A 26769-nucleotide genomic window follows, 5' to 3' on the forward strand; every position below is an offset into this window, starting at 1 on the left:
CTTTTGATTTTAAATGACAAAAACTCAACCCAAACTAACTTAAGTAAAAAAAAAAAAAAAAAAATTTTTTTTCATTCATGAGACTAAGAAGGTTTAATGGTGCTGAATCCCAAGGACCGTGCAGGATTTTTAATGCTTCCCTAGGTCAACGGACCTCATTTTCTCCTACCGCAAAGGTCCTCTTTCTTGTATTCTTTACACTCTGGGGCTCAGGACTCCTCAGCAGAATGAAACATTTTTCCTCTGTGAAAATTCATACACCAATCCCAGAGACGACTCTGGTTGGCTCTGTCAGGGTCCTGCCCAAACCTGAGCCAAAACCAGGCCAAGGAAACTGATGCTGTGATTGGCCAAGCTAGCTTTATGTACCAGCCTGTGCCTTTAGAGGTGGGTGGAGCACTGTGATTGGAAATTTCCACATAATCACACCCAGTGAGAGAGGAGGTCCCCAAAGGAAAGTAGTTGTACCTCCAGAGATAGACTGTTTTGTCCTTTTTGGTATACATAGTTTTCAAAAGCAACTTTGTTTATTGTAGTATCAAAGGGCACTAAAACATTAACATTGTGCGTCATTGTATTCTAGTGAGGGAGCTGGTATATTGGCAAGATCATGAGAGCTTTGGAGCAAGGTTCTTCAACCTCAGAACTGTTGACATATTGACTGTTGGACTGAGTAGTTCTTTGTTGTGGGGACTGCCTTGTGCACTGTAGGATGTTTTGCAGTGTCCTCAGCCTCTACTCACCAGATGTCAGTACCATCTTCCCAGACATGATAACCAAAAATGTCACCAGTCAGAGGTGGGGCACACAAATCACAGCCAGTGAAGAATCCCTGTTTTAGTCTGGAAAGATCTGGGTTCAAATCCAAGCTCCACAGTTCACTGGCTGTGTTATCTTAGGAAAGTGGTTTAAGCTTTTTGAGATACTGTCTGTAACAGTATTCAGAATACTCAACTGCAGGATTCAAAAGAATTAGAGATAATGTCTGTAAAACACCAGGTACATAGAAGGTATTTAATTAATCAAATGTAATAAACATAGCTTGCATTTCTGAGAAAGTATTTTCGATTATGGCTCATTTAATCTTGAAAATAACTATCTAAAATAAATCCTATTATTACTCCCATTTCTAGGTGAGATGACTAAAGCTTTCCAGAAAGTTTAAATAACCTACCCAAGGTTACTAGCATTGGTAGAACTGAAGTTCAAGCCCCCTGCTTACTCCAAAGTGCATGGGTTTTTTTTTTTATGTTTATTTATTTATTTTGAGAGGGAGAGCATGTACACAAGCAAGCAGGGGAGGGGCAGAGAGAGGGAGAGAGAGAATCCCAAGCATGTTCCATGCTGTCAGCGCAGAGCCCAACACAGGGCTCAATCTCATGAACTGTGAGGTGGTGACCTGAGCTGAAATCAAGTTGGACACCCAACTGACTGAGCCACCAAGTTGCCCCCAAGCTATACTGTGCAAGTCTAATTTTCAAAGAAATCTCTATACCACAGAAGTTCTACATAACGAAATCAAAGCATCTTTAATTATGTATGCCACTCTGTCATACAAGAAGTGTTTTCATTGTTTTCTGTTAGCAAAAGAATGCAGATTGACTCACTGTTGTTTGGAATTATAAATCTTTTCTGCAGTGTTCTGGGTTTTGATATTAAAAATTTATGAAATGTACCATTTTTATAACATTTCTCAAAAATATATACAGCAGTAGCTTAAAATCAAATTCTAATGATGGACAAATTTAGCCTACTAGCAGAAACATGTCACAGGTACATTGAAGGTGCACAGCTCCTTACTGTTTTCTAGCTTTTTTTTTATGATACTGCTGGATAATTTTTATGTTATTTTCATTCAAGTTCAAAATAATTGTTGTTTATTATACAGTGGAAGTACAATGTAATGCTAGGAGCTATGCAGGTTCCAAAGATGAGAGACACCAAGGGCACTGCAGTTCTCCCAACATTTACACTGTGTAATGTGCTTAACAGAAGAAAATGGAAGCAAAACATGAACAGCAGGAAACATTAAATAACCAAATCCCCACAGAGCTAATATGTAGGGAGGAGAACTAATGCCACATAAATGAGAGGCGACATGGCTCAAACTAATGATCTGAACACAAGACCAGAGTCCTGGGTCAGGTTTGGTTTTGTCTTTAGTTTTTCCCTTGACATAATGCCATACAAAAAAAAAAAAAAAAAAAAAAAGTCTCCTTGAAGCAATTTGAAACCCTAATGTCTCCTGGGTATGGTATCATTTAGGCATATGCTACTAAGCTAGTTCAGTTTCCCAAAAAGATAACCAGTATCAGGGATCATCTCATTTGAAAGCTTACAAGGAAACATAATGCTGTCTCAGTGTTTCTGTGGGGTTTTATTCCCTTCAGTTTTCAAAAGTTTTTACTTAATAATGAGTTTTGCTTTAGATTGCTTTCGGAAACTTACCTGAAGAAACAAAATTGGAGTTTATCTTCAGGGTTTTCCTTTTATAGGTGATATGGTTGAAAAGAACCTTTTGACCTTGTCTGAACTGATTCCTTTTTTCAAAATTTATGAAGGAAGAAAATAACCTTTTACCATATTTCTTGTTTGTCCTCATAATTCTATAACCTTTTCAATTATAAATCAGTGTTTCAGCCAAGAATGGTGGATGTGTAGAATCCACTTACCTAGAAATGCAGTATGGTTTTATGAGTTGGAGAGTCCAGGCATTTCCAATTTTTGTCTCTGATTAGATTTTCCAAACTCTTTATTACGTAATGGTTCTTGTGTAATGATCTGTGGAAGATACAGGAAATCGCTAAAGGCCCGTTCCCGTTATTTCAACTTTTCCATATTACCAAGGGAATTTTTGCATTTCTTTGAATATGTACTCTACCAAGGCAATTGTCAAAATGGCCTTCCTTTTCTCAATTTTTCAATAATTCCTTCTATTGGTACATAGAAAATAGCAACATTTTAATTAAATTCATACTAATTACACTAGCATAATGCATGTCTGCTACAGAGGCAAGAGTAATAGAGGATATTATGAAAGGCAATTAATCACCATTGTAAATAATTCAAATGGTAAAGTTCTAAGTAGAGGAAACCAATAACTAATATACTACTACCTCGGTGTAATTTCCAAGGGAAACTTTTTTAACCAAACAACCACAAAGCTGAAGAATGTATACATGCCAGTAATGTTTTCATAAAAAATTAATTATACCTTCAATATATTTATATATTGAAATATATTTACAATCTTTAGCTCTTACAAATTTTATTCCATCTTTTGCTGTCTTTGGAGCATTTACAAAGAGGACATTTTAAAATCTCCCTTTTCTTTGTACTCATAAACTATTTTTCCATAGCTTCTTAATCTTAGTTTATCAGGACAGACTCTGGCCCTGTCCAGATTTTTGTCTCCCTGCATTTGCATTTGAAATTCTGTGGGAAACAGACCATTCAATGAAGGCCAAATCTAGACATAGAGGTTACAAAAACTCAAGATGCAGAGATGTTACCAAAGGTCCTGCAGATTAAGACTGCAATTCCAGTGACTCTAGAAGCAGCTTTTTGAGCTAAAAGGTACTCTTGCAAGTACTAAATCCAGTACTCTTCTCTTCCTTAATGAGGAGACAGAGACTTGCCCAACTACTGAGTTTGTTAGTGACAGTTTCAGACTTTGATGCAGTACAAGTGACACCTTCACTAATGCTCTTTCCATGACTTACTCACTGAAGCAGTGTTACATATAAAGTGTTAGTTATCTGTCTTAACAAGCATGACTTTCTACTGTTAGGGGTAAAAGCTTTTCCAGATGACAAGTCTTACCATCAACAACCTTTCACCTTGGAAAGTCCTACGGTTCATATCGTTCCCCATTTTGTCCACTCATTCAACAGTCCAAAAGGTGGTAACCTACTGAGGACAAACACTCTATACATTTTATATGTCCTTGACATTCTATGGTGAGTTCCAAAAAGTGAGATTTGAGAACTGCCTTAAGTGTAGACTTTTAAGAAACTTTTCATCTTAAAGTTAAAATGAGGAAATCTTCAGTTTCCACGCCCTAATGATCTACAAATTACAAATGAGCCTCTGGAAAAAAAAAAATTGTTTCTGCCTGTACCTTATTCATTCCCCTCTCTATCCCCCTTTTTTCTTACTGTACCCTGAATTTAATTTGGGTCTTGACTGCCTTTCACTGAATTTTAAATCCTAGATGTTGAAAAATATTGAATAACAAAATAAGTATAAGATTATAAATGTTATTTACTTATGACCACTTCTTTCCTTCTTTTTTTTCTCTCCCATGTAGATGCAACGTTTATATTGCATATTAGGAAAATAGATTACCAGTGTTTTCAGTATTATTGTATTACAAGTCCAAATATCCTAATATGTATAAGTAATCATTATCACAAAAAGTGAGTGTATACTGGGACCCTTTGCTTCACCTTCTCCCTTTTACCTGAAATTACAGGTTTTCCACAAAGCAATGATGAATATTTAGAGGGAAGATAAAAATAAAACCACTTCACATTCCATTTACTAGTATACATTTCAGTAGACTAAAATTTTGAGACAGTTTCTTTTAAAAGAAAGTATGAATAACTAAATTCCGTGTGCTTCTTTTTGGAGATACTCAGCAGTTTTATAACACAAAATGTGATTCCCTGCATAGCCCGAGCGGTCCTTGTTCAATGGTATTGTTCAGGGATGTCTCAGCATCTTCATATTGACTGTCTACTTCTTGTTTGCCTGGTTTAATAAAAGGTGCACCTTTTCCTGCTTTGATTCAGAAACTGTCAACACAATTGGAAAACTCATCAGATCAGCAAGAACAGAACAGTCTGCTACGTGCCCCAACTGAGCCTTATGTTGATTCTAGGCTGCTAAAAATTGCAGTGTCGATGACAAGGAACCAGTACGGTCTGTTTAGAATAACCAGCCAGGTTTTAGATAATAAATTCTGACAGAATCTAATTCCTTCTACCTCTGCATGGAAATTATTACTGCAGTCATTTTCATATTTTTTCACTTTATTTTAATTTTCTTCTTGCATTTTTAAATAAGGGTTTAACCTTGTATAATTCTTCTCCACAGGATGACAGCCTACAACTATCATAAACCAAACTGTTACAAAATTCTTTCTAGTTAATCATCACCCCTTCATATCCTAAAACAACAAACCTCAATTAGTCTTTTAGACAAAGTACCCCATATGCTTCTGCTTCTTTGTCAGTCCTTAACTAAGGAATCAGAAAACACCTATAAAACAAAACTACTCACAAAAGACATGTTTATGAAGATAAAGGTTAATATAGGTTTTCTCAAGCTGCCCATAAAATAGTTTTCATGGATCACATATGTGACCATTGAAACTATTTTTTGACTTGACAAGGCATTGTGCTGGATGCTGGAACCCTATGGGAAAAAGAAACAGTTGCTGCTCTTGAGGGGCTCAGCTTGTCCAGCTGAAAGAGCACAAGTGTTTTGTGGTGGCCGGAGCAAAGATCTGGACACAGCCAAATGTGGGGACTGGGAGCCAGGCTCCTGCAGAATTTCAGATATGGGAGGATGGGATCACAGCCCCACAGTCAAGATTGCTTTGCATGGGCTGTGGGAGATGATTAGAGAAGGGAATGAAAGGCAAGGACACCAGTTAGGAGGCTGTTATCAAAATGGGGAGTAAATCATTGGGAGAATTTAAAATGGAGCACATTTGGAATACATGAAGGTAGTAGAATCAGAACAACTTAAGTTACTTTTGGAGGGGCAGAGAGAGAGGGAGACACAGAATCGGAAACAGGCTCCAGGCTCTGAGCCATCAGCCCAGAGCCCGACGCGGGGCTCGAACTCACGGACCGCGAGATCGTGACCTGGCTGAAGTCGGACGCTTAACCGACTGCGCCACCCAGGCGCCCCTTAAGTTACTTTTGAGTATCAAGGCAGAGAGAGAGATCCACATGACTCCTTGATCTCTGCCTTGAGTCATGAGAAGAACGGCGGTACCCTTTGCAAAGGACAGGAATTCCAGAGGAGGAATGGGATAGGTTTTGTACAAAATAAATCTAAGATATCTGTATGACAGCCTTATGAAGTTCTATGTCATGTAGGCGATAGATCTGAAACCCAGCAGAGATAGCCAAGCATGCGCTGTGACTGTGGCAGGCACATGCACATAGGTGAGAGTGAAGCCTGGAGGGAGCAAGAGCGTGAGAGAGACTCAGGACCTAATTCTGGCGGAATAAGTCAGGGATGTGGCTCAAGGCTCAGCACAGATCTTCTCAACCACTACCGTGATTCAGAGGCTATCAAGATGATCTTATCAGTCCGTTTTTCAGGGGATTATTAGCTATGCAATAACAACCCAATCTATTTATCAGCTTGAGCTTCGGTTTTCTTACCTATAAAATATGCATAACCATACTCACATAATAAGGTAATTTGAGACCTAAATAGAGACTAAATAAAGTGAGCTATGTTAAAACACCTAGTCCAGAGCTTGGCACGTAATAAGCTCACAGAGTTATATATGTTACTTGAATCTGAAACCAGAAAGCTCATAGGAAATTGAGCGCAGCATTGCCCAGCCCCCAAATTCTTTCTTCTCCTGTGTCCTGTCTTTACCAGTTGACCAAGTTCAAAAACCTGTCCTGCCATATCTAATCTTAACCCTATCATGTGTTCTTGTCAAATCAGTCCACTTTTGTGCACCACGGCCATGGCCTCCGCTAAGGCCATCCTGATCTCTAGCCTGGATCCCTACAAGCCTCCTTCCTGGCCTCCCACCCCTCCCCATCCCAGGTACACTCTCCACACTGCAGCCAGAGCGAGCTTTCCAAAGGCAAATCTGGTGTCATTTACTTGCTAAAACCCTAAACCCTTTGCAAAAAAGTCATTTGTAGCATACAAAATCATTCATGATCCCAAGAAATAAAATTTTACATAACCTTCCAGCCTCAAATCTTACCATTCCTCTCTTTGAAGATTCTAGTCTAGCTGCAGGAATCTACTTTCATTCCCTGATCAGGTCACATCTCCCTCCCTTCAGCCTGACCAGTTGACCCTGCTACCTTCTCCATTTCCTGTAAGATCCAGCTCACCTCCTCTGAGAAGCCTTCCCAAGACTGGGTTAGGCACTCCTTCCACATGCTCCCGTAACTCCCTGTTCTACTGGCATTTACTGTATTCAAACTCCCCAGTCTTCTTCACCAGAATATGTGTTTCCAAAAGACAGAGGTATTTCTTACTCATTTGTTAACTCTTATATATAGTGTACATAGTATACATAGTGTGTGTGTGTGTGTGTGTGTGTGTGTGTGTGTGTGTATATATATATATATATATATATATATATATATATATATATCTTTGGATGAATACATTTAAAAAGCTATTAGAAAGATGTTGCCTTCTGTTAACCATTTGTGGATCATATTGCTTAATCTTTCTTTGGCTCCCTCAAAGCCAGAATTTTTAGGTGTGCAATCTTAGGCAAGTTAAATCTCTCTATGTTTACATTCCTTATCTATAAGGTAGGGATAACGATAGTACCTACCTCATAGGGTTATTGTGAGGATTAGAAGAGTTGATACGTGTAAATCATTTAGAACTGGTACCTGGAAGTATCCAAGGGCTCTCATTAAGTGTTAGATGTTATTGTCACTGTTGTTATTCTTGTTATTACTATTATCCTATAAGGAACCTTCATGTTTGACACCTGACATGAACCAGGGCTCAACACATTTCACAAGGTCACAAGTTAAATGATTGAGGAAACTTAAAAGTCAGAGGTCAGCAAGAAGAAAAGTCATGAGTTCCCCGATCCTCCCACTGTCCCCACAGAAAAGCATGCTAGGGCCAGACACAGTACTGAATTCATTATGGGTAAAAGTTCTAGATGAGGGACCACACTCTCTTGTCACTCTCTCCTTTTATAGAACAATTATGAGAGCAATTCTGTCAGAAGAGAATATGAAAGCCTGCTTGGCACCAAGCAGTGTGGCATTGGGTGTTAACTGTTTATGACAGTTGTCTAGGACAGTGATCTTGAGGCCACTGGGAGTGGCCTCCAGACAGGAGGAAGAAGCCACCAGTCTTACAGAAAGTTGAGTTTGAGTCCAGTCCTTCTGTCCTGGAGAAGAGCACGCCCCAGTGTCACCAGTTTTTGTCCAAGCAAGCCAGAGTGAGATCATGAGATCATTTTGGAGAATGCTGCGTGACACACCAATTTTTAGTAATACTTCCTTTGGAGGGGACTTGACATGCTGTCATGCTTGTACCATGAATCCATCTTGGGTAGCTTTAAACTTTGGGTTTTCTAAGAATCTGCTATTCCACCAAAACAAATCCAAAATTTTCTTCTAATAGCGTTGGTTTTGTTCAATAACATTTATTTATGTGTCAAGCACCATACTAAATGATGAGAATATAAAATCTACAGACATAATTCCTGCTTTCAGGTATGAATACCCTTAGAGGAAAAGCAGATGAATGGTTACAATACAATGTAATAGAAGCAATAATAGAAATGTGTACAAGACTCAGAAGCATTCAGAAATGACTCTGTTCAGCCTGAGATAACATTTTGCAAACTATGAAGTAAACATGTGTTTGATTTACCCAGAATATAAAATTCAGGATCCAGATAAAAACATCAAAGTCCAATTGCCAAGTGCCATGACAAAAGGTAACATGGCAATCACTCCTAAAATTGTGTTAGTTGATATAAAATTGGAACGGAAGATGTTACCATGAGAACTGAAAAACATTTCTGAGGAATGGTCAGAGGAAAAGTTTGAAAGCTAAAGGAACTAGATTTAAATGCTAACTCTACCATCTATGCTGTGTGGATTTAGGCAATTTTCCTAACCTCTCTGAGTCTAAATTTTTTCACTTAAGAATAGGGATAATATGGGGAACCTGGCTGGCTTAGTCAGAAGAGTGTGCAACTCTTGATCTCAGGGTCCTGAGTTTGAGCCCACATTTGGGTGTAGAAATTACTTAAATAAATAAGACTTTTTTAAAATAAATATATAAATAAATAAGAATAGAGATAACAATAACTACCATACTGAGTTATTTTAATCAGTCAATGAACATGCAAATCACCTAACACATGATGGATACTAAGTAAAAGCAGCTAATTTTTTTTTTCTTCCAAGTGTGGCCTCAATTGTCATCTATTTTATTCTATGCACTTATAATTAGGTAACTGTGGTCAATCAACTAGAGAGCTCTCCTAGGGTAGGATTTTAAAGTCTTTTTATAATGGAATTCTATCCTATTTTTCTTTTTTATTATTATTATTATTTTTTTTTTTTTTTATTCTCAAGTTAGCGTCCAGTGTAGTCTTGGCTTCAGGAGTAGAATCCAGTGATGCATCTCTTACATATGACACCCAGTGCTCATCCCAAAAACTGCCCTCCTTAACTCCTGTCACCCTTTTAACCCTTAATCCATTCATCAGTTGATGGACATTTGGTCTCTCCTTAATTTGGCTATTGTTGATAGCACTGCTATAAACATGGGAGTGCGTGTGCCCCTTCAAATCCGCATTTTTGTATCCTTTTCTATACTATTTTTCTTTGTTACTTTTCAAAACTATCTACAGTAGTTTTGATGTACTAAAAAGAGTTGTAAAATATCTTAAAATCCAAGCCTATTCAGTAGCAAAAATAATCAGAAAACAGGTAAAAAAAAAAATCCTGTTCAATAATGAGATAAAATGAATTTAAAAAATGCTATTATCCTAATGGGTTAAAGTGTTCTGGTCACAAAGACACTGATGGGGTTGTGAGAAATCCCCTATTACAAAAAAGCTAAAGCTTAGCAGCTAAGAGGTTCTGGAAGGCATATTATTGCTCCTTTTTTACAAACTGCCTCTAGCATAAATTATGGATATTTCAGGGTCCTGTCAATTAAAAAAGAAATTAAGAATTAAAGAAAGCACGTAGATATTGCTACAGTAAAGAGAGGTCTCCTGTTAGCAATATTAGCACTTGCATTTTTGTATTTCTATTGTTGATGAGGGGCAGGGATGAGGTTGAATTGTGCCTGTCTTTAACTATCAGTCTGTTCCTCAGTTTCCCACCTCAAAAATGGGGAATGAACCCTTTTCTTTGTCTTTCTCCCAGAGAGGATATAAGAATAAAGGGTCACATGAATCCTTTGAGCACTTCACAAAAAATAAATAAATAAATAAATAAATAAGCTGTATAAATTCAGAGTCAATTATATCATATTACTAGGAAATTCTCAGGTGGGCTGTATATGAAGTAGATGATAATCCTGCTTTATCTTCTGTGTGATTTCCTAAGTAAAACAAAACAAAACAAAACAAACAAAAAAACTTACTATCATCATTTGTTACTCTTAACTTTGACTTCTCATAAGATTCCTTTCACTAGAGCCACACTGTCCTGTACAGTAGCCATTAGCCACATATGGCTACTTAAATTTAAATTTTAACTAATTAAAATGAACTAAAATACAAAATTCAGTTCCTCAGTCTTATTAGCCACATTTCAAGCACTCAACAGGTACATGTGACTACTTGCTGTCATGTTGGACAGAGAGAACATTTCTGTCATCACAGAAAGTTCAATTGGACCGTGCTGGCCCCAAGGATACTCAGGCTGAATGACCCTAATGCTCTGTGGCCTTAAGGTAACCATTGATAGCATTTCAAGGATTGAATGACCCTAGAAGTTCTGAGAGGACTTCATAATCACATCAGTGTCAGACTAAGGGAAAGCCAGAAGTAAGCAAAGAGAAATTAAATAGGCAATAAAGAAGAAAGAAGGAATGATAGCCAGCAAAAGAATACACACTGACATTATTATAAAAGGATAAAAAATGACTCAGAAGTTCAGTGCTTCAGCAGAGGTATAATTTTACTTAAAACATTTGCCACAGGTGGTTTGCACAAAATGCATCAATCCAATGCTGACTTTCTGATGTCCTAATTGGGTTTTCAGACATTCCAGCTAAATCACACAGGAACTATTTCTTGAAATTGTGATGAAGCTTAACCTCCCTTCTGAATACCTCATGTTTAAAAACATTTTCCTCAAAGAGGTGTCAGCAGATATTAATGTAGATACTTGCAACTTGTGTATTTATCTTTGTTTGGGCTGCTTGTACTCACAAGCAATTTTCATGTTTACCAAAATTTTGGCCTCTACTTCCTATATAAAAAGGAATTATAATTTAGCATATATTGTGTTATTTGTTCCAAAAAGTAAGAGACTAACCTATGTATGTTTGCATTTAGGTCATTCTGTCCATTGAAGAAGGCTATAGACTTCCGGCTCCCATGGGCTGTCCAGCATCTCTACACCAGCTGATGCTCCATTGCTGGCAGAAGGAGAGAAACCACAGACCAAAATTTACTGACATTGTCAGCTTCCTTGACAAACTGATCCGCAATCCCAGTGCCCTTCACACGCTGGTGGAGGACATCCTTGTGTAAGATGCATCGTGTCGATTTTTCCCCCTCAACAATCATTTCTTTCAGGCTATAGACAAGACTAACAGGTAGAGAGGAGAAAGTTTACTGTAATAACTGTCTAGTTGTCAACCTTTTAGAATATTTTATACAAACCATATTTTGTTTATCAGCTGAAAAAATAATTTATTAACATTGTTAAATGGATTTTTTTAAAGAAAACAGGTACTCCTTTTGTTCTCTCCATATCTAATCTTTCTGAATTACTATATATATATATATACACATACATATATACATATATATGTGTATATATATATATATATATATATATATATGTATATATATATTCTTTTTTTTAACCTGTAGGCATCTTTGGTATTTGTATATCTTTTTTTTTTATTTACCTATCCTTCCTTGCCTCTGTAAGTAGTATTGGTATATATTTGCAGCCTCTTTAATTTTCTTGTCCATTCTATGTTCTGTCCCTCTATTTGAAATGGCAAGCAAGACAGGGGCAATTTGTGAATCAGCCAGGAGTGAGGATGTTTCCTGCTGATATGATCACACCCAGCTATTGTTACTTTCCATTCCTAAAACCAGAAAAAGACAAATGACAAGACAAATAAATGAAGGCGCTCATACACCATTTTGTAAAAGTCAGTAGAGTTGAGAAGATCTACTCCTCTCTCTCTAAAAATCAGTTATAAGAAGGGGGGAGTGTAGAAGAAAAGAAACACTACTATCTATGTCTGAAAAGATTACATTTAAAATATTTTCAGACTGAGAATATATGTCTTTATTTAGCCAAATAGGACTTAGAAATACCCAAAGTGTTTCCAAAGCTCACTTTCCTAACTCAGGGGACAGCCAACAGGATATACAGATGTTCAACTTTAGGTCATAGGTTCAAGTCGGTGCAGGTTTTAGTAATAAGGCCAAAGGCTCTTCAAGGACTACTTAAAGCAGGCCTTAGTTCACTGCAGAGCACACAAGAATTCACCTCTAAATCACTAATTGGCAGCCTCAGTAAAGTGAAGCCAAGCATGAAATAGCTAGAGATTAAACTATTACTCTAGCCCATCTTCCCTAAAGCAGTCCAACAGAGGTAGCTTAAAGGGCGGCAGGGGGAGGGGAACGATTTAGGATTTTATCATGAAAGGGCAGTCATTGAAGGATTTTAAGCAAGAGAATGGCATGATCACATTTACATTTCTGCAAGATCACTCCAGAGCTGATTTAGACTGAGTGCAAAACAAGGAACAAGACTGGAAACAGAGACAGATGCTTATAGAAACTCAAGATAGAAAAGATTAGGGCCTGACTCATGAAATGGGAAAAAGCTTGGGGTCAGGAGATAAGAGAATGGATTTATTATCAGGCAAGGAAAAAAATGTGTCTTGGTCACCGATTGAATATGGAGGGAGGAGAGAGAAGAATCAAGAATTTTGTCAAAGTTACTTTCTTAGACAAGCTGGCTGATATAATATTACCACTAAGAGAAAGAGAAAGAAGGATAAGGTTCTAGAATAGAAATGAGACCATTTCAAGTAAGCTGAATTGAAGGTGCCTGTGGGGTGTGTGGGTGGAGATGTCCAATAGGCAGTTATATGTGTAGGTTGAACCTCAGGTGGAAAGATCTGAGCTGAAGATTTGAAGATCATCAACATAGAGACTATAGCTGAAGATTCATGAATATTAAGATGACCCATGGAGACTATAAAGTATGCAAATTAACACAGGGAAAGAGCACAACACCAAGATTTAAGAAATAAGCTGAAGGAGAGTACCCAGAGGAGACTGAGAAAGAAGAACCGGACAGGTAATAATGAAAGCAGGGAAAGAGCAGTGTCATAGGAGCTAAAAAAAAAAAAAAAAAAAAAAAAAGAAACAAACAAACAAAAACAATGGGGAGAGTTTTCAAGGAGTGTAATGCCCCAAGTCTTCACAAAGCTTCAGTAAGATAAAAAGTGATGTGGGGTGGGCCCATTGAATTTAGCAACAGAGTGGTCAGGTATTTATGCGCAGCCTTAGCGAGAGCATTTGAATAAAGTTGTGTGAGACAGGCTGCAATGGAGCAGAAGTAAATATGAGGTCAGAGAGAAGAGCAATACAAAGCACTAAGAAGCCTGTCTCTGAAGAGAAAGAGAAGTAGTTGGAGAAAATATTTCTTGGTTTTTGTTTTTATATGTCTTATTGAAGAGATGGGTATGTATTGACATGGAAGAGAAAGAGCTAACAGAAAGAGATCATGCAGTGAGTGTGCATTAATGGAAAAGAACTTTGGTTATCTATAAACTGAACTCATTTAATCTGAGCCTTTCATTGTGGTATAGGGTTAATGGACCCCACAGCCAGTGCCCATCAACAGAGCTCTCTAACTGTTCTATGGCTGTAGAAGCAGGCAGGTAAGAACCTTTTTTTGAAGAAAAGTAGATAAAACCATTTCTTCCCTGCTTTTTCAAGATTATGAATGTTTATCGTACTTGGAAAATAATGATGAAGACTCTAAGGTGAGAAATATGCCAAAAAGTCAAAATGATCCTGAGGTAAAGTCAACATGAGGGCTTGTGTCTTAAGGCCAGAAATTTATGGTTTGATGTTATATGCGGTGTCCTGTGGACAGGCCAGCAAATGGCAAGTCTGTGATGGCACCACCACACATGGGCAAGAGTTGCATACTTTCTATAAAGTTGGCAGTTTCATTTGATGACTGATTTGCTGTCCTTGTTTCTGATAAAGATATATGGGCTAGTGTTTTCTTCTGTTAATGTACTTTTGTTTGAGGGGCACCTGGGTGGCTCATTTGGTTAACTGTCCGACTTCGACTCAGGTCATGATCTCACAGTTCATGGGTTTGAGCCCCACCTTGGGCTGGGAACCTGGAGCCTGCTTCAGATTCTGTGTGTCCCTCTCTCTCTCTCTCTCTGCCCCTCCCTTGCTTGTGCGCTCTCTCTCTCTCTCTCTCTCTCTCTCTCCCTCTCAAAAATAAATAAGCCTTTTAAAAAATTAAAAAATATATTTTTTTGTTTGAGAAACAAAAGGAACCAGAGTTCTAAGGGTACTAGGCCTAACCATTATCACCATTCTTATTTTCACAGCAGCCTGAGAGGGTTACCCTTATCTACCCCTTCACCTCCAATGCCACCTACCCACTCTGTCCCTGATCCCAGAGAACTGAGACTGTTTAAGGGCAAGAGATGTGGTATGAAGGATAGCATGTTAGCTGAAGAATGTGTGGTTTGTTTTATGAACTCCCCCATCTACCCCCCAAGTCCCAAAGCCCAGTCATCTGTCTCCAAGTGATGTTGGTTTAAAGAAACATGACAGAGAATAGAATTTCAGTCTTTCCTCCCATTTATCTTTCAAACAGGTAAAGGAGTTTAAGTGTATAATCCACGGCAACTCTGATTAAACCCTCCTGTACTCTTATTAAACATCAAGTATTCCCAGACTCCCAGGTTTCTCCCACACTTCTACACTGACATAACTCTCTCATCCACTAGGGTCCCTATGGTTTTTATTCTACTCTAATTGCTTTTTTCTCAAGAATTCACCTGAGAAGCTTTTATCCTTTCTTTTGACAGAATAGTAAGAGGAGAAGAAATTAAAGGCAACAAAAGGGATGAGGAAAGCTGTGAAACCCACAGCTCAATAATTTTATACTAGCATATCAGAAATTTTATAAATCTTGTATCGGCAGTTTTTCCTTTCAACAGACAGAACACCCAATAGAAAAAATGTTGGTCAAGAAAGCTTTCATTGGAGCAGCTCTTCTAAATAATGCTGATATTCTCATGCCTGGCACGCTCCCATGGGGATATGCAGAGCTCTATAATTCTGAGCATTCTTACTTTCTGTCCTACTCAAGTATGTGGATATATAAGTGAGCATAGCAATATTATAAGTATAACTTTAAATCCAATTGATTTAAAAAAAATACCTTATATACTTTATATAAAGTTGTAAAAAGTACCTTATAATGTAGGCATTCATCCTTTTATAAATGTGAATTTCACACTACCTTCACTTTTATTCATTCTACAATGTTGCCTTATAACCTCCTTTTGAAGAAGTATTTGTAGCTGTCACATGGTGCACAGCCCCTGGGAGAAGAGGCTCACTTTGAGGCCAAGGCTATATGGAGAATGGCATCAGGAGCAGTTCCTGGCCATGACCTTTGAAACACCTCTTGCTCCCTTTCCCCTGACCCTCATAATAAATGCTATAGCTACTCTCAACCCCAGGCCAAGCATACTCCCATGAGGCCAGGGTTACATGTGAGATCCGGTGGTTTAATAGTATAAAGTGAACTGATGACTATATGGGTGCCCCTTCAACCAGCCCAACCTTCCCCCACCACACCCACATTATTCTATACATTCATTCTCCAACCTCTTCAGCTCTCACCCCTGATTCCTCCATTCACTCAGCATACTGAGTACACTAGGCTGAAGTCAGCTGGCCAGTGCCTTTTTGGACAGTGCTACCATATGATGGGAGAATAACACTTTCCTCCAGTCCCTGCTCCAGATCCCCAGCACTAACAAAGAATTTTACACATTATGAGCTCTTTTGACAACATCAGGTGAAAAGGTGGCATTCAGGGATGGGCAGCTGTTGACCCAATGGGCCAGTCATTGATAGTCACCTGCCTCAGAAATCATGTTCTGCCAAGTTCAAGACACTTAGAAATATTCTCACTGCCCACTGGGCCATAGTTAGGGATCTTAGAATATTTTAGCTGTTAGAAACTAGAACCACCACTTTCCTTCCTATTGAACTTTCAAGCACTTGGCTACCTACTTGGCTTCATGATGTGTGAGTCATGAAGGTAGGAAAAAGTTCAAACCAGTATCAAAATTGAGAACCTCTGCTTAGAGAACCACAAGTAAACATTACAAGGTTAAATGGTACTACCTCTTCTGTACCATTTATAAAGCACTTGGAATGTTGTCTTCTGAGGGCAATAACTTTCAACAATTTGATATAAAATTTTCCATTCATTTTGAAAAGATCTTCCTCAATGCTGTCTAGGCTTTAGGACTTACTAAAATCAGTTATCTCTATATACCAAGTCATGGATAAACTTATTTTGTTTAATTTTTTTATAACTAGAACTTTTAGTGGTATTTTCCATGACATAAATGACTGGCTTGCCAAAACCAGTGTTGTAATTGATTGATTAGCAAATCTTTGGGGGAAGGAAGACAAAATATTAAATGTTAATCAGGAAGTGTGAACCTTCTACCTGTTAGAAAATCTAAATTTAATTCACATGAACTGTTGGCACAAGCTACTGATAATACTGATATTAATACCAATACTAACACTGATAAAAATCCCAATATATATCATCAATAATAACTATTATCACCATTTGTTGAAAGCTTAGTGTGTGCCAGTTATTGTACTAGGTGCTTTTATCTATTAGGTCATTTACTCCTCACTATAATTATCCCCATCCCTCACATAAGGAAATAGAGACTCAAAGAGTATAGCAAGTAATTAGTGGATTGGGTATTTTAACAAGGCCCACCAAATGCAAAGCCCTTGTTCTTTCCACTACACAGTATGCAATCATGCAAAATGTCAAGATATTTCCCAATATGGCACTGTTTCAGAAATACGAATATAGGAAAAGAGGATACATTTTTTTTTACATTTCCAAATAGGTTTTCTCTGGACTAATCAGACTTCATAGATGGAGTATATTAAAAGCCCAAAAATAATTTGCAGTGAGGCACAGCCTGTTATTTTATGTTCTACTAAGCCAATACAAGGAGGTAGCGTATATGCCTTCATTCATGGTAATAAGTAGCAAGCATATAGTCCATATATCCCCTCAACATCCTCCTACAAAGTTCAGCCACTTGAAGAACATTACTTGAGAAAAAAAAGAGTAGTAACTATAACAAAATAGAGAAATGAGGAAAATATGGCAGCAACATAGTTCTAGGATTATATCCTCAGGCATTTTATAGATTGAATTTTTCCAGTGTTGGCAAATATATGCTTTCCTTCTTTTCCTTGTTATGGTAGACATTACTAATCATCACAACACTCTTTCCCACTACACCCAAATGCTGCCATAGTATCCTTTTTAAGAACATATTTTGACAACCACTGCCAATGAACTATACTTAGCATGTGATAAGAAATCCATTTCTGTCCCTATATTATTTTCTTACAAGAATAGTCTTTCCTTGAGGTTCACTGATCTACCACTCTGGCTGTAGGGACAATGTGCTAGGTGTTTAGAATTATGGGAGATTTTTGGGGCGCCTGGGTGGCGCAGTCGGTTAAGCGTCCGACTTCAGCCAGGTCACGATCTCGCGGTCCTTGAGTTCGAGCCCCGCGTCAGGCTCTGGGCTGATGGCTCAGAGCCTGGAGCCTGTTTCCGATTCTGTGTCTCCCTCTCTCTCTGCCCCTCCCCCGTTCATGCTCTGTCTCTCTCTGTCCCAAAAATAAAATAAACGTTGAAAAAAAAAATTTAAAAAAAAAAGAATTATGGGAGATTTTTAAGCAGTATTATTCCTACTCTGTATATTACTCCTAATGTTCAAACACATCTACAATATTGAAATTTTCATTCCTTCCTACTCTCCACCAGTTATCATCCTTATGGGAATTAAATAATCATATCAATTTTTTAAAAAACTTGAAGACACTGAAAATAAAACTTTGATGAAAAATAATTCATCCTCCCAATAGAATACTGTGGAGAGTCAGATTGTTTGGAACCATGAGATATCACCCACAAGCATGAAATAGGCACAAAATATATTGCATGGTTCTATGCATTTGAGATTTTATAGCAGTTTGAGTAAAATCATACTTTAAAATTTTAAAAAGAATACCAAAATTCATTTACTAATTTAACTTGTGTTCAAGATTACTATTAGAGCTCTTTGTAGAAAGAGCAAGGTTTTCTTTTTCTTTCTTTTTTTTTTTTTTATTTTTTTAATGTTTATTTACTTTTGAGAGAGAGAACACAAGCAGGGGAGGGGCAGAGAGAGAAAAGGAGACACAGAATCTGAAGCAGGCTCCAGGCTCTGAACTATCAGCACAGAGCCCGACACGGGGCTCCAACCCATGAACTGTGAGATTATGACCTGAGCCAAAGTCTGACGATCAACCGACTGAGCCACGCAGGCACCCCTCTTTTTCATCTGATTAAATAAATTCTTCCTTCAGAGTTTAGGTAGATATTTTATGTATTAGAAGATTATTTTATGAATTAACTAAATAGTGTGAAGTGTAATCCCTGAGTTATGAGATCAGAAACTCATGTGAAAGCTGTGATATTGAGTAAGTTGAATGCAGCTGCTATGGTTCTAGATCCCTAACCCTGTGCTACCTCACTCCACCTTTAGCTGCCTCTCCCTCCACTCTGAAACCTATAAAGGCAGAAGCAAAAATTTTCACAATACAAGGAACAAGTTAAATAAACAACATGTTCCTTAATAGGTTGACCATTATATCAATAGGCATTTACTCTTCAATTTAAGGGAACTAAATGAAAAGAGATCATTCATCATTAATCAGTCATTATGTAATGGACCAAACTTTTCTATAGAGAATATTTAAGTCTAAATCATCACTTATTTAATAAATTCCTATAATACTTTCAGCATTGTGCTAAGGTTGACAGAAAATAGAAAGATATGTGAGATATGGTCCCAGCCATCAGGGAATTTTAACTTAACTCTATAAAAAAAATTCTTCTGTCTTACGGATTTTTCCCAAAGAAGTAATTCAACTAAAACAAAAAGATACATGTAAGACTGCATAGTCATCTGTAATAAAATAATGTTGCTAGCCATCTAGGAGTCTAACTTCAGGGAATTAAATTATTAAGCATCAACATATAAAATATTATACACTCCTTTAATGTTTGAATACTATTAAAACATGTAAGATATTAAGAAATGAAATAAAAGCCATATAAAATAGAATGGACTCTACCTGTACAGTTCCGCTAACCATATATAAATGGAGGAGCTAGGGGAAAAAAAGTTATATTAGAGTAAGTAACAAGAGAAAAGCCATTAAGCATGTGATGGCTTCATGTTAAAACAAGATCTTACCTTACAACAGTATTTCTCAAAGTATAACCTTTATTGAATCATTTTTAATCAATATATTACTATTATATTTGAGTCATAAATATAAAACATGGAAAACTTTTGAGGATAAAAATCTTCTTGCTTTTTACTGGCAGTTTTAATACCTACTGATTAGCTATATGATAACTTTCTAAATTAAAAGACTAGTACTATTGTGAACTCAAAGGGCTCATTAGAGTAAAAACTTATTGGCTCTCAGGGCTACTTAATTTTACATATTTAGATGTATTACAAGTATGTGTGTGTGTGTGTGTGTGTGTGTGTGTGTGTGTGTGTGTGTGTATATATATATATATATAATCGAACCTTAAACTGTGTCATTACCTATTCTACCTATATTCCAGCCCTCTCTCTAATCTAAATTGACCATCATTTATACACTTAGAATTTACTAACTTTACCCCTTCCTCATTTTTCTGGGGAAAGTTGTAGACCCTTGACCTTCTGTTCTACAATATGTAGTTTTTTCAATGTGAGCTGCAGATTTTGCTGTAAAGACATTTCTCAGGTGGGCAGCTCCCACTAATCACCAAATAGCAGAAATTTCTATGTGCTCAGCAAATAGCAGACTGAATTTATCATTGTACATGGTTGATAAGAAAGGGCATTTATTGTTTATTAGGTAATATTCCAGAGAATTCATGTGAGGGTGATGGTACCCAGCCCTCCAAGGCAGAAAATAGCAGCATTTTTCAACTTCTTTATAAGATAAGGTGAAAGAAAAGTTATTGCACAGTGGATATGAACAATGAGGGGACCCTGACCTTACTAAATCAACTGCCAATGCAGTCGTAGAAAGGCCAAAGAGTAACTAGGTTACTAAAGATGTGTGGAGAGAAAGGGAATTATGGTAGTGAGACATTCTGGGAGCAAATAGTAAATGCTTTTCAACAGAGAAATAGACCATTTAAGTCATTTAGGACACAGAACGTCCTTCCACGACCTTTCTATACTAAGGATATAAAATTAGCAAATTACATTTCCACTCACCAATTACATGAAATTGTGAAATTTCAAAAGTTATTCCAGAGTTATCTCAGGGGATTGGAGTGCAAGTCATCAAACTTTGTGCATCAAGAATGGGATAGGAGCATGAAGGGAAAGTCACTGAAGTACGTTCTTTTAATTTTGTTCAGTCTCAACAAACCTTTGACAAGTAATTAAAAGGTATGGGAGCCACACTGTTTTAGAATAGGACATTCAGTTTTCTAGTGTATGTGGCTTTATTTATGTTAACAAGCAATAAGGGTACCCTAGTCATTTTGATATTTAAACTTAGTGAACTTCCTACAGCAGTATTTCTTAAACTATGCTTTACAGAAACTGGTGAAACAATTTAGGAAAATAATGCAGAGGCTATTCTTAATCCTCTTATATGTTCACATTGCACATTAAAATAGTGAAGACTTGGAGAAATGCTATAATTAAAAATTCTGTTTAACTTTGTTTGCAATGGATATCTTTATTATTGTGTATTTTATATGAATTTTTGCTTATTTTATAATACTTATTAATACCTTTAGGAAACAAAAAATATAGCAATAATTAAAGTATTTATTAGTAGATGCTGTGATAGGTTTTCAACCTTTGGACATAACTATTCTTCATTAGGGTCAAATCATGAATCGTTCTGATACTAATTTGAATGAATCATCCCGCAATCAAAATAGCATTGCAATTTATTGTATAAAAGAAGAACATGTAGCTTTTAACAGCCTCCCAAGTTGTAAATACAGCAACAGAATTGAGTACTGGTAAAAAGGGTATAGTCACTGTTAAGAATAACCAGACTTAATATGGACCACTTGGTAGTCACAAGATACATGCATATAGCTTATGCAAATTCCAATTGTATATTAAAAGCAAAAGCCCTCTTTTTCCTCATTATTTCTCTTCACCTTCATCTCCACCTTCAACTAGACCCCAGTTTAGAAAAAGGGAAGTCAGTGTAGCAATCAAAGGAAAACCAAAGAAGTGAACCCTAGGCCTTTAGTGGGGACTGTGTCCTGAAAAATTCCAAGGGCCACTTTCAGACTTTTCATGAGTTGTCCAGTATGCAATTTGTATGGCCATGCAGAATGTCTCTGACTTTGGTGTACCTAAAGACCCAAGGTCTGGTGATTTAAGGGTAAATTAAAGGATTTTATGGGTAATTTTGATGATTAGAGATTTTTATTTTTTACCTTATGCACTAATCTTAACTCCCATTCTCATATATTTTTAACAGAATGATACCAGGGTCATATGGCATGCATACTCCATTCTACAGTGGAGGAATTCTTATTTCATGTGGTTTCATCATATGTGTTCATACACTATCAGTTTCTAGTTAAAGCTGAAATAGTTCAAATATGAATGGCAAAAACTATTATGATGAAGTATTCCAAATATGAATGTTAAAAACTATGGATCTAGTTAAGTCTCTATGGATTCCATCATTCTTCAATTTTATAAAAAATTAAAAGTGAAGTAAATGAAAGTTGGATTATCCTTCAGTATTCTAATAAAAATAATTCAATGGCTTGCCTCTAATGGGAATATTTTTCATTACTTAGAAAATACTGATTTGACTCAAATACCAAACATAAAAAAAAGGTTATTGCTTTACTATTTAATATAAACTCTAGACCTAATAATTTTTAAATGATATATTTATTACCCTAGAGGGCTAAAAACTCACTTATTACTATAAAAGCAATTTTACTGCCAGGTATTTTGTAAAACTATATAAAATATTTTTACAGTGTTCATGTATTTCTATAAGGAGAATAATATACTCTATTGCCAGAATCAGTTAAATACACAATTCTTAGTTAATTTTACTATAATTTGTAAGGTTACTTCCATGTTTATTCTATTTTTACCTTACATAAAACTATTATGTGTATTTACATACACATATATGTACATATATACACATACACAAATATGTATGTATGTATGTATGAATACACACACACCTGCTAGCCTTTCCAAAATGATACCTCTGTATTATTTTTATATTAAAGCTACAAAAATATCCCCAATTGGAATGCTCTTTGCATTAGATATTAGGAACAAAAATACAGATGTCTATATGACTTACTGTAAAATCCATCAATGCTGGATTCCTTTTGCTTGTGAACCCAAACTTGCATTGATTTTGCTTTGTTTTATACCACAGTAATATCTGTGTTTTGGTCTATTTTACCCTATGCATGGATGCATATGTAAATTTTATTCATGCAAGTGAGCTCTGTAGTGGGGGAAATTACTTTTTAATAAATAATAAATATTTGTTGAATGTTTGAGAACAAATAAGTGGAGGATTGATCAGTGAATTCACTGTAAAAAGGAGAAGGGACTCTCACAGCAAGTGCAAAGGCAAACGGGCATGGATTCAGTGGCAGGTTAGAAAGTGTAAGAGTAAACAGCCTGTGGCTAGTTACTGTCCTTTGGGGATGGATACTGGGCTATTCCTTATGTGTGAAAACACAAATGTATGCAAGAGAAAAAAGTAAATAGCAGTTAGCAAGATGCAGGTCTTCTCACATCAAGTATAAAACCCAATAGTGGCAAAAAGCAGAAAAAGAAAAACTGACAAGTGAAAGTGACCAGATAAAAGTGGCTGATTTAAATATGATAGAAAATTAGAGATTTTTTTAATGGAGTATGAGAATATTAGTCATAAGAATATTGTAAAAGGAAAAAAAAGTTGTTTTTATTTAATTTTTTCTTTATCTGACTGTTAAATGGATTTTTTTTTTTTAGAATGCCAGAGTCTCCTGGTGAAGTTCCCGAATATCCTTTGTTTGTCACAGTTGGTGACTGGCTGGATTCTATAAAGATGGGACAATATAAGAATAACTTCATGGCAGCAGGGTTTACGACTTTTGACCTGATTTCAAGAATGAGCATTGAGTAAGTGGTTCTAGGTTTATTATTATATTCAGACGCTGCACTCAGGAGATTACAAATTCAAATGCAGTATCAGGAACACCATGATTCAACTATTTCCTAAGGGTAGTATGGCATTTCCACATCTTTCCTCACCATTTCTGATTATCATTCCAGTGGAAATTGAACACTACACTGTTAACTATTTTCTGTTGGAAGAATGTGTTTAATTCAAATAGGTATTTTCAAAAATTGTAAATGCTTTCTGAAATACATATGACTCTCATTCACATCCTAGACTTTGTGTCAACATAGTTAACCTAGGCAAATTACTTATGACTCACATATACCGCCTATATTATAAATGTTGGACATTTTTCCATTGTCTCAAAAATGATTCTTTGCCTGGATGCAGTAAAAATGTTCAGCATGTGCTTAACAGATAGCCGGTTGGTTGAACTATTGAAATTGCCATTATTTTGAAGTAATAATAGCAATTTCATATAGTTCAACAGAATACAAAGGCATTTTATTCATATTATTGGATGACCATAGGGCTCCAATACAGTCCACATTATACATTCTACCCTATATATTATTTTCTAATGCTGTTGAAAAGTTGTGTCATTATCTAAATTGTATACCTTTTAGTTCTATGAAATGTCTGAACCTTACATTGGTACCTGAATTTGGAACATTTCTTTGTACCCTTAAATTTGAGGTTGACTTGATAGATTATCTGGTGCCAGGAAGAAGAAAAATGTAACAAACTCCTGATGTTCATTTATATCTTTGTTTAAACTCTCATTTTACCAGTTACACAATTTTTGTTAAATTCATAAGGCAAATCTGACATGGTGCATATCTTCTGTCTCTAAATCTTCATTTCCTAACTTGTCTTTACCAGATCTATGAACCAGATGTTCATATTCTCTCTCCTCTTCCCTCCCCTCTCTCTATCTTTGTCTCTTCTAGTGATATTAGAAGAATTGGAGTCATACTCATTGGACACCAGAGACGAATAGTCAGCAGTATCCAAACTTTACGTTTACACATGATGCACATACAAGAGAAAGGATTTCATGTATGAAAGTACTACAAGCACTTGTGTTTTGTGCCTCAGCATTTCTAAAGTGAAAGATATTCTCTCTACTACCCTCTCTTCCGATTCTCCAAACATCACTTCACAAACTGCAGTCTCCTGTTCAGACAATGGGCACACACCTTTTGTTTATGCTTCCAACCCGGATTTTAAAATCACGCCTCATAGCTCCTCTCTGAGTTACCTGCAAATGAAACCCTGGCCCACTGCAGATTACCACTACACAATGGTAAATAACTCAGCATGGATGTGCATCTTTGTACAACAGTATTTGGGAAGTGTTCACAAACTTAACCTAAAGGAATTTTCCCAGGTGTGGCTTCCTTAATGATGGATGTATTTAGAGTTTGATGATATATGAAAAAGAAATAGTTGACCTTTCTTTCATGTTTTGTGATCAGGTAGCTTCCAAACTGACATAAATATGTTTTAGATAATTATATTCAACTCTATGGATCATATTGTTACTTTATTTTATAATAGTTTAACTGTTAATGCCTGATGTTGTTAGACTTATTTGCAGCAATGACCAATGATTTCATTTGGTGAATTCTTGCCATATGTGACTGCGCTAAGAAGGGGGTTATCAGGGAGGAAGAGGGAGAAACACTCTGTGCTTTTCAATCTTCTAAGGCTGAGTTTGTCTATTCTTTTAAATTGACCTTGTAGTGTCCTACATATTTCGTAGTAAGTAGTAGTTTAGAGGCTTTTCCCCTTTAATTTTTACTAACTACATTTCTCTCTTACATTATGAAGCTCACCCCAGAAAGATCAAGAGTCCAGTGTTCTAAAGGCTTTCATAGAGGAAGCATGAAATAAAACCATGTCTGTTCCCTTGGTTCACCTTCATAAGTTTGCAAAAGCAATTTTCAAAGCATTGATAAAATTAATTATTTTCAGGGGAATTGCTTTGAAAAACAGATCTAAGATTATAGCCTTAGATATAATGTAAAGAAGATTAATTTAAACAGAATTTTATGATAGCTGTATGAGGGCCCCAAGAATAAATACATTTGGCTGACAGTCTGATATTGGTGCATTTTGCAAGTTTAAGAACTTTTATATTTTGTTCATGAAAAATAAGTTAGTTACATGAACATGCTGAGCTGTTTTCCGAACCTCTCAAGAGACAAGTATGTCACTGCATGTTCCAAAGGTATGAACAGACCTAAAACATAAGCGTATATAAATTGTGTGTCAACCTGAGTCCATAACATAGTAACATAAAAATGTGAACACAGCTATAGTGTATTGTCATAATCTTCTCAGAGGCTGCAAAAAAAGGCAAATACATTTTTCAGTGAATTAAGCTGAGTCAATTTATCAAAATAGTACTGCTTGATGAATAAATTCAATTGTAAAATCAGCTGTTGCCTGACAAACTAAAAAAAAAAAAAAAAGGCTACTGTGCTAGGTGTGGAAGAGTAGGGAGAATGTGTTAAGACAGAGGAAAAGGGGCAGGTTATCTAAAGATGCTGATTTAATAAGTCGGTTTTTCTTTGATTTAAGAGATAAAGGTGCCCAAACCACATTCTCCAATTCCTACCTAAATTACATTTTTTGCTAATAGCAGCTGTCTTGCTATTAAAGGAGACTCACTCTTTCTTTTATTCTTCTTTTAAGATTTGTTGACTGTCCCATTAGACTAGACCCTTCCACATACATTTCTTTTGCTGATTTATCTCCCAATTTTTGCCTACTGCAGCTTAATTTTTTCTCATTTCAAATAAAAATTGTATAGAACTAGAAGGAAGAGTCTTTAAAGTATTCCTTAAAGTATATTAAAAAAAAGAAAAAAGTGAGAAATTCATCACTTTTTAAGTAAGTGTGTCAGAAATAGCAACATTTTCTACCCATCACTTGCATGGTCATGCATCACTCATACACTATCTGCAGTTTGCTTGATACATTTACACAAATCTGGATACATTTAGAGGAAATATAAAATTTCCATATTTACTGTCTTCAAATATATATTAAATAAGAACAGATGTAAAACAGATTAAATTTATTAATCATATATATTTATTTTTATAATACAACAAAAAAGGTATTTAGAAACATAAGGAATAGAATAATTATGGTCTTCCATAGGACTCTGTCAGCAACATCTGTATACTTTGATGAAATAAATTCTATAAAGTATTTAAACTTCTTTGAGATGGGCATTCAGTACTTGAAAGATTAAAGTTCACTGTTAAGAATTTTTTTCTTAA

General features: G+C 36.2%; 1 protein-coding gene across 7 annotated transcripts in view; it reads left to right on the top strand.

Moving 5' to 3' along the window:
- EPHA6 (EPH receptor A6) overlaps window positions 1–26769 on the top strand; it is an 868006-nt gene extending 841237 nt beyond the window's left edge. For all 7 annotated transcript variants that reach the window (XM_045501713.1, XM_045501716.1, XM_045501714.1 and 4 more), the window contains 4 exons: window positions 11273–11466; window positions 13783–13854; window positions 23326–23475; window positions 24427–26769. In XM_045501713.1, the coding sequence (XP_045357669.1) occupies window positions 11273–11466; window positions 13783–13854; window positions 23326–23475; window positions 24427–24541 (531 nt within the window). In that variant the 3' untranslated portion in view covers window positions 24542–26769. The remainder of the gene's footprint in view (window positions 1–11272; window positions 11467–13782; window positions 13855–23325; window positions 23476–24426) is intronic.

This window comes from Leopardus geoffroyi, chromosome C2 (assembly GCF_018350155.1).
Source record: "Leopardus geoffroyi isolate Oge1 chromosome C2, O.geoffroyi_Oge1_pat1.0, whole genome shotgun sequence".
Lineage (NCBI taxonomy): Eukaryota > Metazoa > Chordata > Mammalia > Carnivora > Felidae > Leopardus > Leopardus geoffroyi.